Below are 20944 nucleotides of genomic sequence, written 5' to 3' on the forward strand. Positions count from 1 at the left end.
GAGCTTTATCTGATTATTATCTGCTTTAATACACATGTACTCACGCTACACTTCATGCTACCTCATGTCAGAAACAAAACAATCTGAGTACAGTGGGTGTCACGCTAGGGATAGTATTACTGGCACACCCTCTCGACGTCCCTTTTCGAGTTTCGAAAACAACAACTGTAATACTCTGCAGCTTACACTAGATGTCGGCCAATGCATAGCATGTGAATCTAAGCAGATACAATCATCAGAAATTTGATTAGGTGAGTACTGTATCCCATATAGGTAAACAGCAGGAATAAAGTGAACATAATAGCCACGCCTGCCAATAACCACTCTGACAGCATTACTATCTATTGCTTTGATCTTTTGTGTTGTAGATATCACCAGCTTTGTCTAAGGTGTAGCAGTGAAAGACACATATTAAAATAACACCAGATTTCTGATGCGTGTTAATCTGCTTAGAATCACATGCTGTGCATATAGTCCAAAATCTAGTGGTAATCGCAGAGTATTGCATCTTTCTCGAAAAGGGACGTCGACATGGGCGTGACTGTAACACTATCCCTAACGTGACGTGTAGTGTACCCAAAATCCCTCATGCCTTCGAGGTCCCTCAGATTGTTTTTTTCCCCCTAACTAGTTTGTTGCCTTATGCGGATCTCGCAAGAGTTTATATTGCCCAATAGTTACTTTGTTGTCCCACGTCCAATGGTCATCTAGTCTTGGACTATTTCTCTTTGATTACTGCTTCATGGACCACTACGCCGAAGACATCCACTGCTGTTCGGCGACTGGTGCATCGATCGACGTCTGTCGACTGTGTGGCCTTGGCCCTCTGGCTGGGCACGTACAGAAGGGAGAGTGGGGCCCCTTTGTTCATTCTTTCTGAGAATGCATTTCCTTTTCACCTCTCTTCCCCTTTCTGGTCCGGCTGCCCTTTTCCTCTACTATGGTGAGGACTCCATTTAAATTTTGACCGTCATGCAACAGAAAATACCCCTGAAACGACGCCCATCGCAAATGCAATAGGTGCTTACCTCATATGATGCATACTATCATATTTCAATGTTGCCATCGCACAGAAAGTACCTAAGGTTCATGAAAGAGGACCATGAAAGAGGACACGCACTATCAGTTCAGGGTTCTTCCCTTCGGCATTGCCTTAGCTCCACGGGTGTTCACGAAGGTACTCGTGGTAGTAGACGCTCACCTGAGCAGGCAGTCCATCCCAGTCTACCCTTACCTCGACGACTGGCTAATAACAGCCGATTCTTGTGGAACATGCCTAACAAATACCCATAAGACGGTAGATTTCCTCTTCAGTCTAGGGTTCTCGATCAATGATAAAAAGTCCAGCCTAGACCCCAGCCAAGTCAAACAGTTTCTTGAGCTCTAATTAGGACCAAAGCCGGCCTCGTCTTTCCCCTCCAATGAGAGGGTTTAAAACATGCTGTTGAGATCCCTCACTATGTAGCCATTAGCGAGGTGACCGAATGCAAAGCTATGCGACTGTTAGGGATGATAGCTTCCTGCATTTACCTAGTTCCACACGCACATCTGTGCATGCGCCTCATGCAAGAGTGGCTGTTGTGCCAATGGTGTCAGGCTAGCGGACAATCAGACAATCTAGTGGTTGTCTCGGCAGCCCTCATTCAGTCTCTGCATTGGTGGTCAAGGGAAATCCTGCAGGGGAAAACGTTCACCACCCCCGCAGTAGAAGCCACTCTTACCACAGACCATCTCTGACGGGGTGGGGGGCCTTCCCTCCTTTATCAGACAGTGCATGGCGTGTGGTCCCCAGCGGTAGCAACCAACCACATAAACCTGTTGGAACTGCTAGCAGTGTTCAAGGCACTGAAGGCATTCCAAACACACCTCCAGGGGAAGACAGTCCTAGTCCTCACGGACAGTACTACGGCCATGTATTACCTAAACAAACAAGGGGGCACTCACTCTCCAGGGCTATCCAAACTGTCACAGAACATATGGAAATGGGCTCTCAAACACAAGATGTTCCTCCTGTCACAACACGTTCCATGGGAACTCAGTCTTCTGTCGGACGTTCTCAGCAGAGACTTCCCACTACTCGTAGAGTACGAGTGGCGATTACACAAAGCCATTGTTCTCAACGTCTTTGCAGACTGAGGCTTCCCAGAGATCGACTTGTTTGCAACTCTGGAGAACGCACAATGCCCAGATTACGCCTCCGGGTAACCGCAGAACCGCTCTTAGGATAACATGGACAGGGAAATTTGTCTACACTCACCCCCCCCCCCCCGACTCCCTGACTCAACAGGATAGTGCACAAGATGCACCAGGAACCAGTCAGGATGATTCTGGCGGCCCTGATGTGGGCCTGCCAATTTTGGTTCTCCCATCATGGCAATGTCAGTCTCCCCTCCCAAGAAGCTGGCATGCCCTTACAACATTCTGTCGAAGACAAGGGGTAGATGTTACACCCATGCCCTCAAACTCTCAATTTAGCTGTCTTGCTCCTGAGGTCACAGAGTTCGGGCGCCTCCAACTTCCTGAAAGATGTAGGGATATACTCAGGGAAGTACGGAAACCCAACACCAGACATTGCTACTCCAGCAAATGGAAACGCTTTGTCATCTGGTGTAATGGCAAAAGCATCAATCCGATTAAATGCACACCAACACATATTGTCCTGTACCTAACTCACCTGCTAGATTCAGGCCTGGTTTTCAAGGTCCACTTAGCCGCAATTTCAGCATACACCACGTCCCAGAAGAAAGTTTCATGGTGGAAAATTCCAGTAATAAAGGCATTTATGGAGGGGGTAAAGAGAATTCAGCGCTCTGAGGTCTGTGGGCGATTTAGCGCTTTATAAAAATTAAATAGAATAGAATCCCCCTATTTCCAACCCAGCTCCCGGATGGGACCTGAGCGTTGTACTTACTAGACTAATGGGGCCTCCCTTTGAACCTATGCGTAAGGCTAGCCTTAAAGCACTCACCTGCAACACCGCCTTCTTGGTGGCAAACACATCAATAAGGAGAGTTAGTGAACTGCAAGCCCTTTCAGTTCAAGACCCATTCGTCACAATTCACAAGATAAGGTGGTCCCGCGCACTCACCCACGATTTGCACCAAAATGTATTTCAAGGTTCCATGTGAACCAGCCCATAGAACTACCCACCTTTTTCCAGAACCCCACTAACATGGCAGAAAGAAAACTCCACACACTAGATGTAAGGAGAGCAGTGATCTATTACCTGGAAAAGACAAAACCACTAAGAAAGACAAACCAGTATTTCGTTTCAGTGGCAACGGGTAGAGAAGGGGACCCTGTCTCTTAATCAGCTATTTCAAAGTGGATAGTAAACTGCATCACACTGTGCTACACTCTTGCCAAGAGAACTGCCTTTCACACCTAGAGCACACTACTCAGAGCACAGGGGCTACCATAGCATTCTTTGCAAATGTTCCTCTTGAGTCCATTTGTAAAGCAGCAACCTGGAGTTCTGTACACACCTTTACACAACACCATTGCCTAGATACAAACTCTAGGTCTGAATCTCAGGTGGGACAAGCAGTGGTAAGACAAGACATCTCTTTGCTACTGTTCCTTCACACATCCCACCAGCATATCTGGGTACTGCTCGCTAGTCTATGCACAGCATGTGATTGTAAGAAGATTAAGAAGCATCAGAAGACATGCATTACTCACCGTAATAAAATTTCTGATGATTGCATCTGCTTAGATTCACATGCGCCCACCCTTCCTCCCCTCATGGAGTAGAAGGAACATAGACATCTTACACCTTCTCTCTTCTGTACTCACTCATGCTGACCATAAGGCAGTAAAACACAATAGGAGGGACCTCGACGCCTGAGGGATTTTGGGTACACTACACGTCACGTTAGGGATAGTGTTATAGTCACGCCTATGTCGACGTCCACTTTCGATCCTTGAAAGAAAGATGCAATACTCAGCGATTACTACTAGATGTCGGACTATATGCACAGCATGTGAATCTAAGCAGATACAATCATCAGAAATGCTATTACGGTGAGTAATGCATGTCTTATGTGGCTTTCTTTTCTGTACTAACCCAGAATCCTTAGTATATTTTATGGGGATTTTCAAGCCTCAGTAGTGTGCACTTTTTGTATATAAAAAACTGATAATGCCAGCTTTCTGGCTCAAAAATGTTGGTAGTATGATTTGAAGTGATTTAGATCCAGGAAAGATTACCCCAAGAAATGTTGCTTGGCAGACAACTGGTTCAGGCACCGCTGCCCTGTCCAAGGGGGGTGGGCTGCCAGCACAGAGAACTGCTTGGTACGCAGCCCAGGGGTGCTTTGTCTGCAAAGTGATGCATACAGCAAAGATGAAATAGTGCCAATAGATTGTCTGTCAATGCTGCGCGCTGTGAAGGCATCATGAAGCATACACAACTGAATAAAGTTTGGGCTAGAAACCTTGATTGAAGAAAAATGAGGGTTGGAAAAAGGCCTGACTTGCACTTATGCAAATGTGGGAATTCTCAACCTAACTGAAACTAATGATAGTCTGTGTCAGGAAGTCCAAACAAAATGTCTGTCTCTGTCCAAAACCTATACTTGCCCTCACATCTAATTGTATATAATTTGTAGGGATCTCTTCATCAAAATAAGAAGTGTTGAAATAGAAGTTCAGAGCTTCTTCTAGCTCTTGGTTGGAAAAGGGTGTTTCCTTCCCCAGGATTCCAAATAGTTCAAGTTACAAAAGAGGGGTTCCCTTCCCCAAGCTTTCAAGTCTCAAGGTTCTAAAACAACACAATTCCTTAGGATACTTCTCAGCTCTTCGGGTGTCAATTTCACCAATATCATAAAGTTCAGTTCCTTAATTTCAAATCATACGAGTTTTCCTTTTAGTTCAATCACAAGTTAAGTGGCTTTTCATTAGGTGGGTGTATCGGTCTAGGCGCAGTTGTCGGATCACATGGTGCACCCAGTACAAGTCACGCAACTGACACACCTTCCTTACATCTTATTCACAGGCACACTGCCACTGTTTCAGCTTCACTGTGATACTTTTATTTTTATTTCCCAGCCTTTGTATGCTTTAGTACTTGTTGCACTTTCAAATCCCTTCTCAGGGATTTTGCACTGCCAATTCTTTCAAGTTACACAGTTCCTGATATCTTTATGGTGCTTGCCCATGCTTGTTCTTTCAGGTTATGCAGTTCCTTTTTTATCATGCAGTTGCGCCAAACTGTTTTTCCATCAATTGGTATTCAACCACACTTGCTTTCTTTCAGATCAGTATTCAAAAAGGTTTCCTTTGATTCAAATCAATTACATTGAATAAACCAACAACAAATTCCCAGTTTACACTCCTGCTGGGAACTTGTACCCTGTTCACTGGCGTATTCACAAGTTCATATGTTACTGTTTCTCTGGCCCTCTCTTGACCTTGTCAATTTCATCTATTTTACAGTTTGTTATTCACAACAAAAACCTTTCCTTCGGTTTCTTATCAGCCTTGGGTTATCGTGCTTATGAAAAGTATTTAGTTCAATCTTGGCCGGCATTCCTATTGCCCAAACGGTCCCTTGCTCACTTGCGAGTGATTCCGACCTGCAGCAACCACGTGGTCCACACCGCAGCGTCCCAGAGTCATCCAAGCTTCTTTGACTCACTGGTTATACGGTCTCCAGGTGCTGTTCTCCACGACAGCAGGTTTGCTGTGGCTGTCGCTGCTAGTGGCTCGGCGTGCCTCTCCTCCAGGATCTTCGCTGCCTCGGTTGTACGGAGAGGGAGTCCCTCCATCTCCTGGAGGTATGCAGACCAGCTCTGCTACCAGAGACCTTCCAAGTGCTCTCGCCACAATCCGCTTCTGCTGCAACGACTCTGCCGTTCGTAGGCGCTTTGGGCACGTGTCTCCCTGGTTCCGCCCCCGGCCTCTCTTGCAAGCGTTTCACAGGTGATCTGTCTCCATAGCATCACCTGAGTGGGCCATTTATACCGGCCCCTTGGCCTCAGGTGCAGGCAATGTTCATCGGCTACATAACGCTCTTGGTACTCAGAATCCCTCTTCCTCGTCCCAGTACCAGAATGGTGTCTGTGTGTGTATGAATCAATAAAGAGAGGGTGTATGGCTCTGGTTTATCTCTTCCTTGTCTGGTGTGTATTGGGAGATGGTGTACTGGAAAAATAGGGAAGGGAATGCTAATATCCTATAAAGGCTTGGTGGATGTCTGACTCCTTATCAAAGAGAAATGGGGGATACCGCGTCTCACCCAAGGGTGTTTCATCCCCACTCCCCAAGTCTTCTCCACCCAGGTGATCCTCCCTTGCATATTCACCCCCAGGGTCAGTATCCAATAATGACAGCCTTTCCCTGACCCTCTAGCAGGAGAATATTTTGGGGAAGGAAGTGAGGACTCCCTCAGATTCCTCACAACGCCCCTTGGTACAAGGAGCGTTGCAGGAGGAAATATACACTGCTGGCAAAGAGAACTCTGTGTGTCCTGGGCAAAGAGAGAGCCTCAGGGAGGGGCACAATAGGAGCTGAGGGCCGTCCACGCAATGGCAGCTCTGTTCCATTTTCTGATCTGTGCTTTTTTCTTTAAAAACCTTGGGCTACAACAGCCCGCGTAAGGCAGAGACCTTAATGTACAGCTAGGTGGGAGTGGGCTCTGTACCCATATTAAGCATTCATGTCAAACTCACCCTGGGGTAAAACAAAAAAACATACAAAAACTCATAACTCTTATATATCTATTAATTTGAACTATGTGTTCTTTATAATGCGTTTACCTCAGTGTAAGGACATTTCCTCACACAGCAACTGAAAAAGGACTTGGTAGTACCCATTGACAGTAGGGGGTTACAAGATTCTCCCTCATAGCAGTTGGCAACACACCTCAAAGGCCTAGTACAGTCCTTGGTAATAGAACTGCTTAGTACAGCAGCGCTGCTCTCCACAGGAGAGCTCTCTTTTGTCAAACACCTCCCTTTCTTCTTATGCAGAGTCCCAGGGCAATCCATAATACCAGTCACCCAGGGTGTGGCAGGCTGCTTTTTACTCTTTTCCTTACCGAATGGCCAGCTGCCGCATGCTTGGGAACAAGTCCAAGGGCAGTAATTTGGTGAAATGGACATACAGGTAAATACAGACTTTTTTCAAAATGTAGCCCTTACTTTTTTTCACAGAACAAAAAACAGGTAAGCACTCTGACAATATGTTCAGTTACATACTGAATGCCAGTAACTACATTGGCAAATACATACCTTTCATTAATCAGGTGACCCTGAGAAGAGGCATTGCTTTTTCACGCACACATATGGTTCTCCACTGATTGGTTGAGATCCATGCTTCTTTTGCACAAGTAAAAAACAAACCCTGGGCCTCATTACAAGTTTGCCAGTATTCCAGAGATAAATCTGCTGGAATACCGCCAAAAGGTATTACAGTTACCGTCACTTGGTCCTGTGGGTTTTCCACAGTATTACAAGTGGTGGTAGGCGGTGTAAATCCCAATTTTATAGACGTTATTACCACCGGCGGAATTACCGGCTGGTAATCCCGTTGATATTTGCAGGCAAAGTGGAGGATCTACCGCCTGAGGTAGCTCCACAATTTACCTCCAAAAAACATGCATAATTACCACCCAGTAATTCCACCTGTGGTGATGCCGCCAAACTTGTAGTTGGGTGGTGTGGGAAAAATGGAGGTAACAGAATTATTTCCACTTCCTGCACCGCCAACCTTGTAATGAGTCCCAACTATCGGGTCAGATACATGTTACTTACAGGTGAGTTCAAATTACACTTTCACAGGTAGCAGCAAATAATGTAGTCACCTGCTTGGGCAAGTGAAGAGAGTACATTAAGTATATTCTGCGAACACTAGACCTCACCTTCCAATTTGGGTTTGCATCAAAATGACTATAACATTGCAATTGAGGGGACACTTTCTTTGCCTTCCCTTATGCTTCATGTTTGTTGTTTGAGAAACAAAGTAAATATAGAGGTTTTTTTAGGTGCCAGATGGTTAACTTGGATTCTGTCAAATTGTTTTACTAACTGCATTTTTGGTCTCTGGGTTAATTGAATCAGGTTGTATACTCATTAGCTTCTTCATGTAGGTCCAAAGGTTGAAAGATGCCACACTGTCTCAAATGTATGTCCTTTGGGAATTCTTTTACCATCAAAGCAGTGTCTTTTTTGCAAATATCCTCTGTTGTCTTCTGTGTCAGGAGAGTGGCAGTTGAAGCTCCTGTCAGATTATGTATGAGCTTCACTGGTATTTATTGACCAGTTGTCAGCCAATCAGACTTCAGCGTTTACAATATTGAATAATGCTATTGTTCCTGCAAAATACGATAAAGCTTCTGCCTAATAGTTGGGGCCTCTCTTTGTATCAGGGCAATGACATTTGCTGAACTAGGGCCAATCAGAGAGGCTTAAGCCATCCTGAAGCAGATGAACTGTGACATTGTGGTGATGTCATAACTGGAACTTGGGAACAGCCCAGATCCTATGGCAACCTGGCCTAAGAGATAGCGAGGCAGATTTAGCAGTACATAAATACATATTTATATATTATCTTTACATAGCTATATTCATAGCTTTCTATCAAGAGATGTACTCTACAGAGTAAGGCAGGACCTCCAAGAGAGCAGACCGCAGTGTTAACAAAAACAACAGGGAGAGAGCAGAGTGTCAGGGAGAGCAAGGCAGCTCAGGAGAGAGGTGGCAACAGAACCCACTGCTGTTACCGTGGACACTATTGTTAAGCCATCTAGCCTGGAACCATTGGCCAGCATTCTGAGCAGGCCCTTGAGGTGAGGGCCTATGACCGGTTGAAGGTAACTTGGACTGCGATGCGGGAGGGGGGTACGATGCTTCACCCCCTTGGCCTTCTAACAGACTGACTAAGTAAGCCCCTTCCCCCCAACACAGTGTTGCTCAGTTGGCTGGGCCTCCGTACCAGCAGGGGGAGAGGGGGGGGAAGGGGCACCAGAGGGCTCTATCCCCCCCCACCAAGACACATACAAAATTAGACCATGGCGACCGGAGGGGGAGCGAGCCAGCAGGATGTGGCCTGTCCGACGCAGCCGGACGCAAGCCAGCCACATACCATCATGGAAGAGTATGGATATACAATAGGCAAGACCATTGGCTCCGGGTGTTACGGCACCGTATACGAGGGCATGCTAGAGAAACAGAAGATCATGGTGGCCATAAAGATCATATCCAAGAAGAAGGCAGCTGGTGAATACCTCAACAAGTTTCTCCCACGGGAAGTCCAGGTAACATGCCCTCATGTCAAATCCTTAGTTAAGGTTACCACCAAAAGACCAGACTAGTTGTGGTCCCCTTTTTATGCTTTAATAAATATTCTGTAACTGTATAAAATCCAGTTAAGGCAGCACCATTTCCAATCCTTATTTGAAATTCCTCATTGCAAGAGTCCTATGCTACAGAGAAATGTTCCCATTCCTTAGAAGATATCCCCCCATCATGTTGAGTCCTTAGTCCTTACTGTCTATCTTGCATTGACATATTTTGGGGCAACAGATAATCACTTGCAGACTTGATTTTAAATCTGCCACTGCAAAGGGTATGGGCAACACATTGCAATGTCCAGTCCTTACAGATTTGTTTTACACTCCATGAGGTCCAAGCTGTACTTAACAACTTCCAGCCCTTCCTGGAAATCTTGCATTATTTTTTTTCTGGGTAGTACAGCATTGTGTCCAGTACTAAGTGGAAATTTCCCTTTGAAAACGGTCTGGGCAAGAGGCATCACTTATTAATTGATGTGACATTGTGCAACACACCAAATTGCTTAGAAAGCCGGTTCAAAGCGTGGGGAGACAGAAATTATACTGGGTGGAACAATGTTTGCTAATAATAAAGCTATTGCAAGTTTCTAGATACCAGTTAAAACAATACCAGTAGGTTAAAGGCTACAATAAGGTTGTAGATAACATGGCCAAAACAAACACTATTTTTTTTGTGTGGATTTGAACGTCCTTGATGTTTGCTCTGTTCTACTGTCAATTGGAAGTTTTTTGCAGTGTTTTCCTTCAAATGGAGCAAGTGTTTGCCCTCCATGGTGATTGCTCTGGACTTTTGCCATCAATTTCAGCAGTTGGCGCAAGAATGCATGTGACTGATTAGGGGTGTGTCTTCTCAGCCCATCCCTGAGGAAGCAAGGGCCAGACTTAGACAGAGCTTTGTGAGACAAGTTGAGAGCTTTAAGTACGTTTCTTTGCTGAATTTAAAGACAGTGCAGCGCCTTGAATTAGGTTTCAAGGAAAACAACCACTTTGTTAAGGAGCAGTTGAAGGTGATGGATTGAGGATTTGTTCAGCCCTTATAGATTGAATTACAGCAGTCAAGCCAGTGATAAGATCAATGTGTGTCTTGTTTTCATTTATTATTATTTTCTGGGTCATTTTCAGGTAAAGGATTATATTTCTAATAATCTGAAGTGAGAAGTATGTTTTGGGGTCACTTTCTTGATATGTGGAATAAAGGACATGTTACTGAGGATGACCCCTAGAGTCTGTGCTTTGTGGCTGGAAATACTGGGTGCACCCAATGTGCTATGCAAATGGAAAGACAGTATCTCTGGATCTGAAATGCCAAAACAGATGATTTCTGTTTTGTTTGTATTCAGTCAAATGTCCTATCTTGGAGCTTCTCTTAATAGGTGGTAATAGGGTTATTCTCTTCTGAAACAGTGGACAATCTTCAGTGGTGTCTGTAAATCGTCCTCATACATTGAGAAGGTATCTGTTAAAGATTTGATCACATCTGCAATCAGTTTGACTTATGCATTAATGAGCACAAGAGCATGCATCGAGCCTGGTGGTACTCGGTTATTATTAAAGGTCTGAGAGGCAAATCCTCCTTTCTTCACATGCAATGAGCTGCCTGCAATCAATTTCAGTGCATTCCATCCAAACTCATAGGTTTGTTCAGTCTTTGTACCAGTTGTGCCTGTTTCACAGTTCCATAAGCAGCTGAGAAGGCTAACAGAATGAGGGCATCTGAGGCAATGCCACTGGAGAGTTATTTTTCACATATCAACAGTAGGTTTGGCTAGTAGATGAATAGATTATTTAATGAGACATGCTGGGCACGGTTAGCATTGCTCAGCTGGGATTTTTCTTCTTGACTGCCCTGATGATTTCCGTCAGTGTGGTGTATGCAAAATTACTAAAAGAATTAGTGACTGCTTAGCAAAGATCCTGTTTGAAATTTAATGTTTATTTTGTATTTTCCTTACCATATTCAGAACTGCTGCCACCTGGCCATTGCCTAATGTTTAAGAGGATGTGTTGTTGTTATCTATTTGCTGTGAGTTGCTTAGTTCAGTGAACATTTGGAAGGTTTCTGAAGATTTATTTTGTGCTGATGCGTTATGCTCCTGGTAAAAGGTTTTTCTTTTTCCTTTTGGTTGTATGGTGCTAATGACCCCTGTTGAGGATTTTAGAGTTGGGATTCTCCTCCCTTGATTTAGATTTCCGACATTTGCCGTTAAGACTGCACAAAGATCTTTTGATGTCTGTGAGTTCCAGGAAGAACCATTTATTCCCGTTTGTTGAGAGGTTCGACAATTTTTTATGTTATAGGGGAAAACAGGTGAAGGTTTTTCTTAAGATAAACTTCTAGGATGTGAAGTATAACCTTTGGGCTGGTAGCATTGGTCAGAGGCATGGGAGACTATTTTTAATTGTTTACAAGGGTTTTGTGACTGTGTTCTGAAATCTGGAGTTAATTCTAGTTCTATGGTCATCGCTTGTATTGGTGGTTAAGGGAACTTGTCTGTACAATTATTTTAATACGAGAGGTTGCTCAGTCCATGGGATAATGATGTGCCTTGTGATGTTAGAAGAAAATTAAATGAAAAGATGATGTTGAACATATGACATTTCTGTACAACGGGTCACTGCCCAATGAAATTAGGCCTAGGTTGTCCAATATCTATCTGCTCAAAGGCTCCCATGTTTTCAAAACAGGGCAAAACAGGCATAGATTGGTATCATGCATTAATGGGTATTGTGAAGAGCCAGGAATGACACGCAGACACAGTGGATTAATGGTTTTGGTCAAAGACTTTAAAATAAAAGGAGATTGGGAAATGCCTCTCTGTCCCTTCTCTAAGAGATGTTTTCCTACCTACAACCAACACTAAGGGTCTGTCCAAAGCAAATCATCATGTGTCCAAAGTACAATTCAGGCCCACACATCTAGGAATAATAACTCTAAGGTGAAAAGGTAAAATGTCTTTGGCCTTCAGTAGTGCACAGATGTTCAAAAAGAAAATGCGTAACTCCAGCACAAAAAGGGTCGAGAAGGAAAGAGTTCCTTATTCCAGAGGGTGGTTCCCTTCCCCCAGATTTCTCTTCACTCTTCTTTGTATTTCAAGAATGTCAGTTCCTCAAGTTTCTTTTGATCAACCATACATAATAACTTGGCTGTTAGTCTGTATCTTACTCGGATACCTGGTATACTCTCCTGCCAGATTTCCACTTCCTTTTAACATATATTCACAACCTTTTCACTAGTCCTGTCATATCCTGATCAGGACTTTCTCGGGTACTGGATAGTACACACTGTTCAACTTGACCATACCTGGTATACCTTTCCTGCCAGGTTTTTTCCACTTAAAGATACTTGCAACTTGTATCTGCCTGGTATAGTCTCTTCTCCTACCAGGGCTTCTTTTGTCTCTATGTATTCTTATGACATGGGTTTGTCCGGTGCACTCTCCTGCCAGGGCTTTCTTACATAGGTACATTCCTGAACCTTTAATCTGCCTGGTATATTTTCCTGCCAGGTATTTTCTCATGTGTATGTTCTTGCACCTTTAATTTGCCTGGTATACCCCCCTGCCTGGGCTTTCTCTTATGTATTATTGTTGCACCTTTGATCTGCCTGGTATACTTTCTTACCAGGACTTTTCTCTTCTCATATATATTTATTTTTTTACAGCTTTTGACCTGCCCAGTATATTTTCTGCCAGGACTTTTCTTTCTTGTAGCTTGCAGCGGTCTGGTACACACGTTTAAACTTGACAGCCTCTTGTGTTTATTTGGTTCCACCTTAAGTCCGCCTGATATTATATCCAACTTTTCTTATATATGTACTGTGTATCCTTGCAGACTTGACAGTCTCTTATATCTGTACTGTCCTGTCTCGAATCCCTCTGATATTCTATCCTGCCAGGGATTGTCTCATAGGTGCATTGCATACACTCACAAACTTGATGGTCTTTTCTATATATTCCCTTATGTCTCTTTCTTTAAGAGAATTTCACTTGCTCGTTGTTTCTTATTTTCTTTATTTGCATTTATTTCGGTTTGGCTGATCGGCCCCGGTGTCCCTGCTTCCCTCGGATGGAATTGCCGGCTTTGGCTGGAGTATGCCGGTTCTACTGCTGCAAGCCCGTGGCACCCTTCCGGCGTTCTGCCTTGTCTCGCCCATTCTGCTTCCCAGCTTCATGTCCTCTTGCGGCTCCTGCTTCTCTGTTTCGTGTCTCTCGAGGCTTTGGTTGGGTGGAGGCTGCCTTGTAGTACCAGCAAACGCCCAGAAGGTCTCCGTCTGCTTCTGGCATCCTCGCTGCATACATCCGCCTGCAGTTTGCTTTCCTTTCCCTTGTCGGAAAGCTGTTTTGCTCCAAGAACAACACTCCACTGAGAGAGGTAGTGTTCTCCAGCCAGCGTCCATTCATCAGCTGTTGTGCCGGTTTAAATTTCCCGGATTCAGGTAGGTTTCTGTAACGACTAGAGCGACGCTTGTGCTCCTTGCCTCCATCGATCTTCATCACTCGGCTCATCTTCCTCATTACAGTATTTTCACTTGGGGGAAATAAAAGGCAGTCTCTGACAACTTGGATGTAAAACTTAGCGATTTTGAGGACAAGTCAGTCCTTGATGTCTTGTGTGCAGAACCTGGAGATATTTTTTCAATGCCTTTTTTGGGTCGGTGAGGGGAGGGATGACAAAATGCCATTAGGGCATGGGAATGGCAGGGGTATCCTCAAACAAGAAAGGGCGTTACCATGTCTTGTCCGAGGATGTCACAACACCCCCCTTGGGTTGCATACCCCCCATGTGATTCTCATATAGCCGCCCCAAGGTCAGGTTCAGGTAGCGGCTGCCATCCCCTGGCCACATGGGGAAAGGCCACCACTGGGAAAGGAGTGATTACACCATCGGATACATTGCAGTATTCTCTTAGAATCTACCTCAAGGGTAGTAATCAGCTCTGCCCATTTATTCGGGAAGGTGGTGTTTGGCAGCGGGGGTTGATACATTTCAACAATAGTATTTTGGTTGATAAAGTAATTGCATGCTAGCTTTTTGAAAGAGCAAGTTGCATCCATTGAGAATTATGATAATGGTAGAAGTCAACGGGAACACCAAGGCATCTTCTCCATCTTTTTTCGCAGAGTTTTTAACCAGAAGGTACTGGTGTGTTGATCTATGTGAATTGTGAGAAGTTGTTCATAATGAATAACGTAGTGTTTGTACATACCAGATCCTCGTGTAAAGACATTTTGATGCATCTGTTTATGAATTTTGTTAAACCTGCATCTTTATCTAAGTGTATTACTGACATGTTTGAAATCATAAAAAAACATATTTTTGTCACTCATGTTGTGGCATTGAACACCCCCTTATTTGTTTTTGGTAGGTTTAGGCACACATTTGTATTCTCAGTGACAGTGATTTTTAGTTTGAACTCTCCTGGCCATCTACAGGTAGTGCTTTAAAACCCCATATGTCATGAGGGAGTTTCATATCATTAAATTACCAAAAAAGCTAATTCTGGGTTACATACATGTTTAGGTTGGAACATGATGGTTCTTTTATTGTAAGAACAGACAGTTGTGAGTTATTAGCTTTGGAAAGGAAATGGAGAGTTTGCCCAGAGAAACCCTTCATTAATTCTCATGTAAGACATTAGATGTAAGTAGCTTTTCAGAGTGGCTCTCCAGTTTCCAGTGTTCCATGGAGTTCTTTTAGGCGTAAGCAAATGGGCAATCTGAGTTCTTTGAAAACTGCTTTTGTGGTTTTTCTCCTTTTTGTTTTGTAGTGATATGAGATCATATGACGAACAAGGCAAATATGTGGCAGTCTAGGCTGGTCTGTGCTGCCATGATCTAAAGATCTCAACGTATACATCTAAGCATGTGAAAACTTTCTACATACAATTTGTTTAAAATGTCAGCTGGATTAATTTAGTAGGTAAGGGGGCATAGCTTTGGCATAGGATATGGTCTAAGTGGACTGAACACATCTGAGTGGTGGCTAAAAGAGGAAAAGGTAGGGCCATAGGTCTGTAGGCAGAACCACATGGTGTAACCAATGTTTAGTTAACGCAAGTGGTACAAGGGCAGCATTGGGTGGGTATGTGACTGGCCAGGCAGAGATTTCAGGTTTTAGACAGAGGGTGGCAAAAACTGGCAGGAACTCTCCTACTGTCAAGAGATCTCTAGTTATGACAATGGTTATGCATTGATCAGAGTAATTTGGGCGGATGTTGTTGCCAAATTAGCTTCTGAAACAATTGGCTAATACGATTTCAGCTGCTTGGTTGTCCGATAGGGTGTACATGGAAGTTTTCTACTCCCAAGATAGTTGCTCTGGGGCAATAAAGGGCAACATTCTTTGTTGTTTACTGGTCTAGTACTTATAATTGCATTCCATAGGGGTGGAGGGACGCCAGTGGTCCAAGCAGAAATGGCGGAAAGGGAAGGCCCTGGTGCACCTCAATTAATCAGGGAAAGAATCTGATTTGACAGAAATGTTGCCATATATTGTGTCTAAGTAAAACTGCATCATGTCCTGTACTAGTTGAAATCTTTGATCTGAAGGACATAGTGACCATATTTCGCAAAGGCTTGTACGTATTCTTCGAAAAGTACCCTACAGACAGGGCAACAATTCTCACAATATTTTCATAAGTATCCTTGAAGGCTGGATCAATACACTCCCCATTTACCTAGCTTACTTAACCTTACCTGAGCCGACATATACATATTTTTTGATCCCTTTCTTTTGTAAGTCCTCACCCTAACCCGTAGTTGGAGGCTCACTGTACTAATGTGAAGGCCAATTTCCTATGGCAGTCTAGGCCAACCAGATAGGCTGTCTCTCACACAGCTGTAAAAAACCAGAGTGTCTGCCATGTTTTCTTATTTTGGATTCTCATTTTCAAAGTTGCATCCTGCAGGCAGGGTACCTGCTCCAATTCCTCAGGCCTATAGCTGTGCCCTTCCCAGTTGCTTGCCAATTCTCCATCCAGCGCTAGCCTCCTGATTGCAATTACAAGTTACAAATAATGTATCCCCTTGGCCTGCTCCTATTGAATGCTCTAGACCCGCTATGTGTATCTTTGCTCATCAGTAGTGACCCAAAATATTTCTCACACCTTAACAGAAAATCAGATGGTAGTCCTATGACATAGAAGTAAATGCTATAATTCCTTTTTGAACAATTATACCTAATAAATACACTGTTATATCCCTAACTGACAAGGGACCTGGCTATTATTTATTTAAAACGTGTAACTTATACCACTTTAATTATAAAATGTGCTTAGTTTGTCTGTATTTTTGTCTTTACTTCTGCTGTACTGAGAATTTTGGTTCTGATTGCTGTCATCCGTTTGCACCTCTGATCAAGAAAAATGACAAGACCGGTGTTATCTTTCATTATTAATTATGGTGCAAGGTTGGGGAACGCAGAATAACACGGATCTTCCCTAATTAAATAAGATGGGCATAAGGATGGGTTTGCTCCTCAATAATGTTTTGTCCCTTTGCCTGGAGCGACCTTCCCTTGCTCAGTGTCATTCCGTTGCATGCAAGTAACGAGACCCTTGCAAACCTCTGTGACAAATGTCTCAGTTTGCTTACCAATCAACCAATAATAACTTTATCCAGCTATCAACCATAAAAGTACATGTTCAATAAAATATGAATCAATTAAAACAGCTGTGAGAAACCTGAGGGCGCTCTCACAAATAATCCCAGAGGATCCTTTGTTCAGGTGGCCAGGCCAGGGCCATCGCTCTTGGATCCCAACATTGGGGGCGGACAAGTGAGGGAGGATCACCTGAGCAGAGGGTCCTTGAGGACTGAGGGGAGAGCGCCTTAAGGTGAGACATGGTTTCTCCTCATACCTTTCCCCAATCCATCCTACCTTCCCTCTACTTTCATGGGATATTGTCATCTAGGCCCCTTCCTACCCCATGACTTTCCCTCAAAAGGAAGGAAGTTAGAGAAACCCAAATGTAAGGGTAAACCAACCCTTTTTCCAAAATCTATAGGTTATTCTGTAATCCAACTTTCTCCTTCCTGGTTGTCTTCCTCTGATAAGACTCTAAGACTAGGGAAAGTGGAACAAAGACCCATTCATTACAATTACCCCAATACTCCTAATCAGCAGACATTAGAAACACCACTCATTCAGTATCACACCCATCACTATAATCCTGAGGTGAGAAAGGGAAGATTAGAGGTGTCACCCATTTATTATCAGAAACACAACTCCCCATTTCCAACCAGTACTGGGACGAGAAAGAGGCGAGTGAGAGTAGTGAGGATTGCCTTCAAGAAACACCTTGAGAAACAAAAGGAAGACTGCCAACTTCTTCTATTAGGTGGTCCCCTTATTAGAGTCAGGCATTTAACACTGACTACTCACACCTGACTCCCGTTTTAAGTATAAAAGGTGTGGTTTTGCACAATCAGAGTGAGCTATGTATCCGGAAAGAAGCCGGGAAGGCAGGAGCAGGGAGCTGAAGGGAGAGCAGCCTAGAGGATACGGAGGAGAGCGGCCTGCTGAGACGCTGGCCTGGTGCTTGTGAGGTAAGGGCTGCAGCATGGCTAGGGAGCCAGATTGAGGCAGTCCGAGTCCTGCTAGCGGCATGTGGAGAAATGCTCATTTCCTTGGGATGTGTGCCGGTCCCAAGGGGGCTTAAGGGGCAGGTGGTGAGGCGATGACCGCTCACCAGCGCAGCGATACCCGGTGAGTTTCAAGCCTGAAAGCAAGAGAAACTCAGGACTGTGCGGCTAGCTGGAGCGGGAAAGACAGAGTTAGCAGGCTGCACAAAGCAGAAAGAAAGAAAGATAACAGAAGGTAAATGGAAAGCGAGGAAGTAGATAAGAAGGGTGAGAGTGACCCAAAAGTAAAGGAAAGGTGCCATTGGGCTAGAGGGAGCGAAAAATAAGCAAAAGAGGCTTGAAAGTGAATAAGAAGGGTGCGAGTGACCCGAAAGTGAAGGAAAGGTGCAAGTGAGCACTGGAGAGCAAACAAAAGTGTGCAAGAAGCAAGGAAAGGAAAAAGACAGGTGCTTGGGTGCACAAAAGCAAAGACGTGAATGTGCAATAGGCACAGTGAAGAGAACATTAACCCAAAGGAAGGTGCCAGGGGCACAGCAAGGTGAAAGAAGAGAAAGGCAAAGAAGGTGCAAGTGTGCACAGCAAAGTGGAAGATAAAGGGGTGCTGGAAGCAACGGAAAGAAAGTGAATCAAAGGGAGGTGCCAGGGGCGCGACAAAGTGAAAGAAGAGAAAGCCAAAGAAGCTGAAAGTGTGCGGAACAAAGTGGAAGATAACAAAGGGGTGCAGGAAGCTCCTGAAGATGAAAGGATAGAAGAAAAACAAGTATAGGAAATACAGAGGGGGGCCAAAGATCAGAGTGGTCACTCTTAGGAGGAGCAGAGAACCTAGTGTTTTTTAAAGTCTCTGATATTACCCCATGATAAGGTTGTGTGTGAAAGGAACTGTAAATAAGTTACAAGGTATATCCTGACAAGTTGAATTTTGTGTTGAAAACTGAAGGGGCCTTAGCTTGGGGACGGGAACCCTTAGAGGCCTAAGAGGAACTGTGTTATCAAACTGAACTTGTGTTTGGAATTGAAGGGACCTAAGCTTGGGGAAGGGAACCCCAAAAGGCCTACCAAATGTGAATACATATTTGGTGAAACAAGGAGGCATAAGCTTGGGGGAGGAAACCCTGAGAAGCCTGGATGACACTGTGTTAAACTCTGCTTTGTGTCAAACTTGAACAGATTGAAGCTTGGGGAAGGGAATCCCCAGGAACCAAAGACATTGGGAATTGTTTGAACAGAGTGCAAGAACGTTATGGAGAAGAGTCAACAAACAACCTCTTTTTGATTGTGCTTAGCTTTGATGATACTGACCGAACCACACCTGGTGAGAAGGCCACCTGAAACCGGCCATGATATATAATTCTTTTTTAAGCACTATTTATTTTTACAGCGACTTCCTACCACTTTTTTATCAAAGAGTGAGGGCAAGCATAGGTTTAGACACAGATGGATTTTGGTTTTGAACTTTCAGACATTAATGGCCTTTAGAAACATCAGTTGAGGGAACCATTCCTTTATTAGGGCCAGTTAGGTATTACATCAACCCCAGCCTTGTAGTAAATAAGGTTTTGAAACTATAGCGCTTGAGTTTGTGTCTCTCTTGATACCATGCCTGTCTCACACAGCACAGATGTACATTTACATTTTTGATGATAAAAGCATCTTTCATCTGAAAAATATAACCTATGCTAATAAAATGGACTACAAAATGCATATGCTTAAGGTGCAAAGGGCAAAGTGTCAACAACAACCTTACATCATCAGTGATCTAATCGCAGAAGCAGACAAAATCCATCTCCACTGAACTTCCCGTGCACTAACAAATGTTGGAGTAGAGGCAGTACATCCCGCCCCCTGCACCATTCTCATACCGGGCAAATGACGTATAAGCAAGGTGGGAGACATCTCCACCCCTCCTGTACCTATCCCCTCTGGCAAATGTTCAATCTCCCTCTCCCACAGCCGCGCACAGCCAGGACCCACCACCTCTGTCAGCTCAGCGTGTCTCCTGTTCTCACGGAAATGCAGCTATTCATTTTTGCAAGTAGCGAGTATCGAGCCCTGACAAAATGTGCTCATCCAAGAATGTGAGACCAAGGCCTGCTCCAACCTTAGTGCCTCATCCATCTCTGCTGACCGACTCATGCCCTCTCCACTCCCTCCCTGCCAGGCTGCAGTCCCCTGAACCCATGCCCCCTATTCCCTTTGAATGCATCTGGTCACCAGACCCTACCGTCGCACCACCTCCAATATACCTAATCTAGAGTGGTCATATATTTTGGTAACACTAACACCTATCCCCACTATGTTTCAAATCGTAAGACTCCAATAGCCACAAATCAAAGATCTTCCCTTCTGATGAGGCATCCGAAAGGAACGTCCTCTAACACATGCCCCCATAATAATATAGGTCAGAATTCACCTATTTCACACCAACAGCCCCCTTTCATGCAGTGTTTTGCTTACAGTCATTAGTTCTTGCATGCCAAATTTGTTATTCAGCTTAGGTCTCATTCCCTAGTGGGACGTGTATTTATTCTGTCTATTTGGACATGTGCATGCTAAGGCAACTGCAGACCCCGCAGTTGCTTTCATGCTGATATCCATCTGACCCTCCCGTGCCCTGATCAGTGAAGGGCCCATAAGAGCTGGCTGAAAGCGGGAAGGGGGGAAACAGAGAGTTACACTGTATGGCATCCTCCAACAGGCACTTCTTCCAGAAAAAAATGACAAAGAGGATACATTTGAAAAGGCAATTTGGAGGCTTAATACTTCTTAATACTTTTAATATCTTTGACATTCAAGTTAAATAGATTTCCATTGGTCATGTAAAATGTAAAAACATTCTCCAGCATGGGGTCTGGCATGGATTCACATGCTCATGAATATTCCCCGTCGTCAGGCTGGGAATCCTCGGTAAAGAAAAAACCAGTATCAGTTTCGTTTCTGATCTGTCTTTCGTAGTAATAACCAATCACTGGTCTCTGCGTCATACTGACCACAGCCAATGACTGCCCTCTACCTAAGCACCGCCTCTGGCAGCCATCTTCAGATTTTTACCGCACGTTCATGTGTTGGGATC

The 20944-nt window shown here is 44.2% G+C and overlaps 1 protein-coding gene across 6 annotated transcripts in view; it reads left to right on the forward strand.

The window, feature by feature from the left end:
* Positions 1 to 20944, forward strand: part of TSSK4 (testis specific serine kinase 4) — a 2423787-nt gene that overhangs the window by 501854 nt on the left and 1900989 nt on the right. The window contains exon 1 of one of the 6 annotated variants that reach the window (XM_069633966.1): positions 8355 to 9256. The exons of the other annotated variants lie outside the window; for them this stretch is intronic. Coding sequence (XP_069490067.1) covers positions 9011 to 9256 — 246 coding nt within the window. The 5' untranslated portion in view covers positions 8355 to 9010. Of the gene's footprint in view, positions 1 to 8354; positions 9257 to 20944 lie in introns of those variants that run through there. 6 annotated transcript variants of the gene reach the window in all.

Source organism: Ambystoma mexicanum, chromosome 13, assembly GCF_040938575.1.
Source record: "Ambystoma mexicanum isolate Mex_15411 chromosome 13, UKY_AmexF1_1, whole genome shotgun sequence".
Taxonomy (NCBI): Eukaryota; Metazoa; Chordata; class Amphibia; order Caudata; family Ambystomatidae; genus Ambystoma; species Ambystoma mexicanum.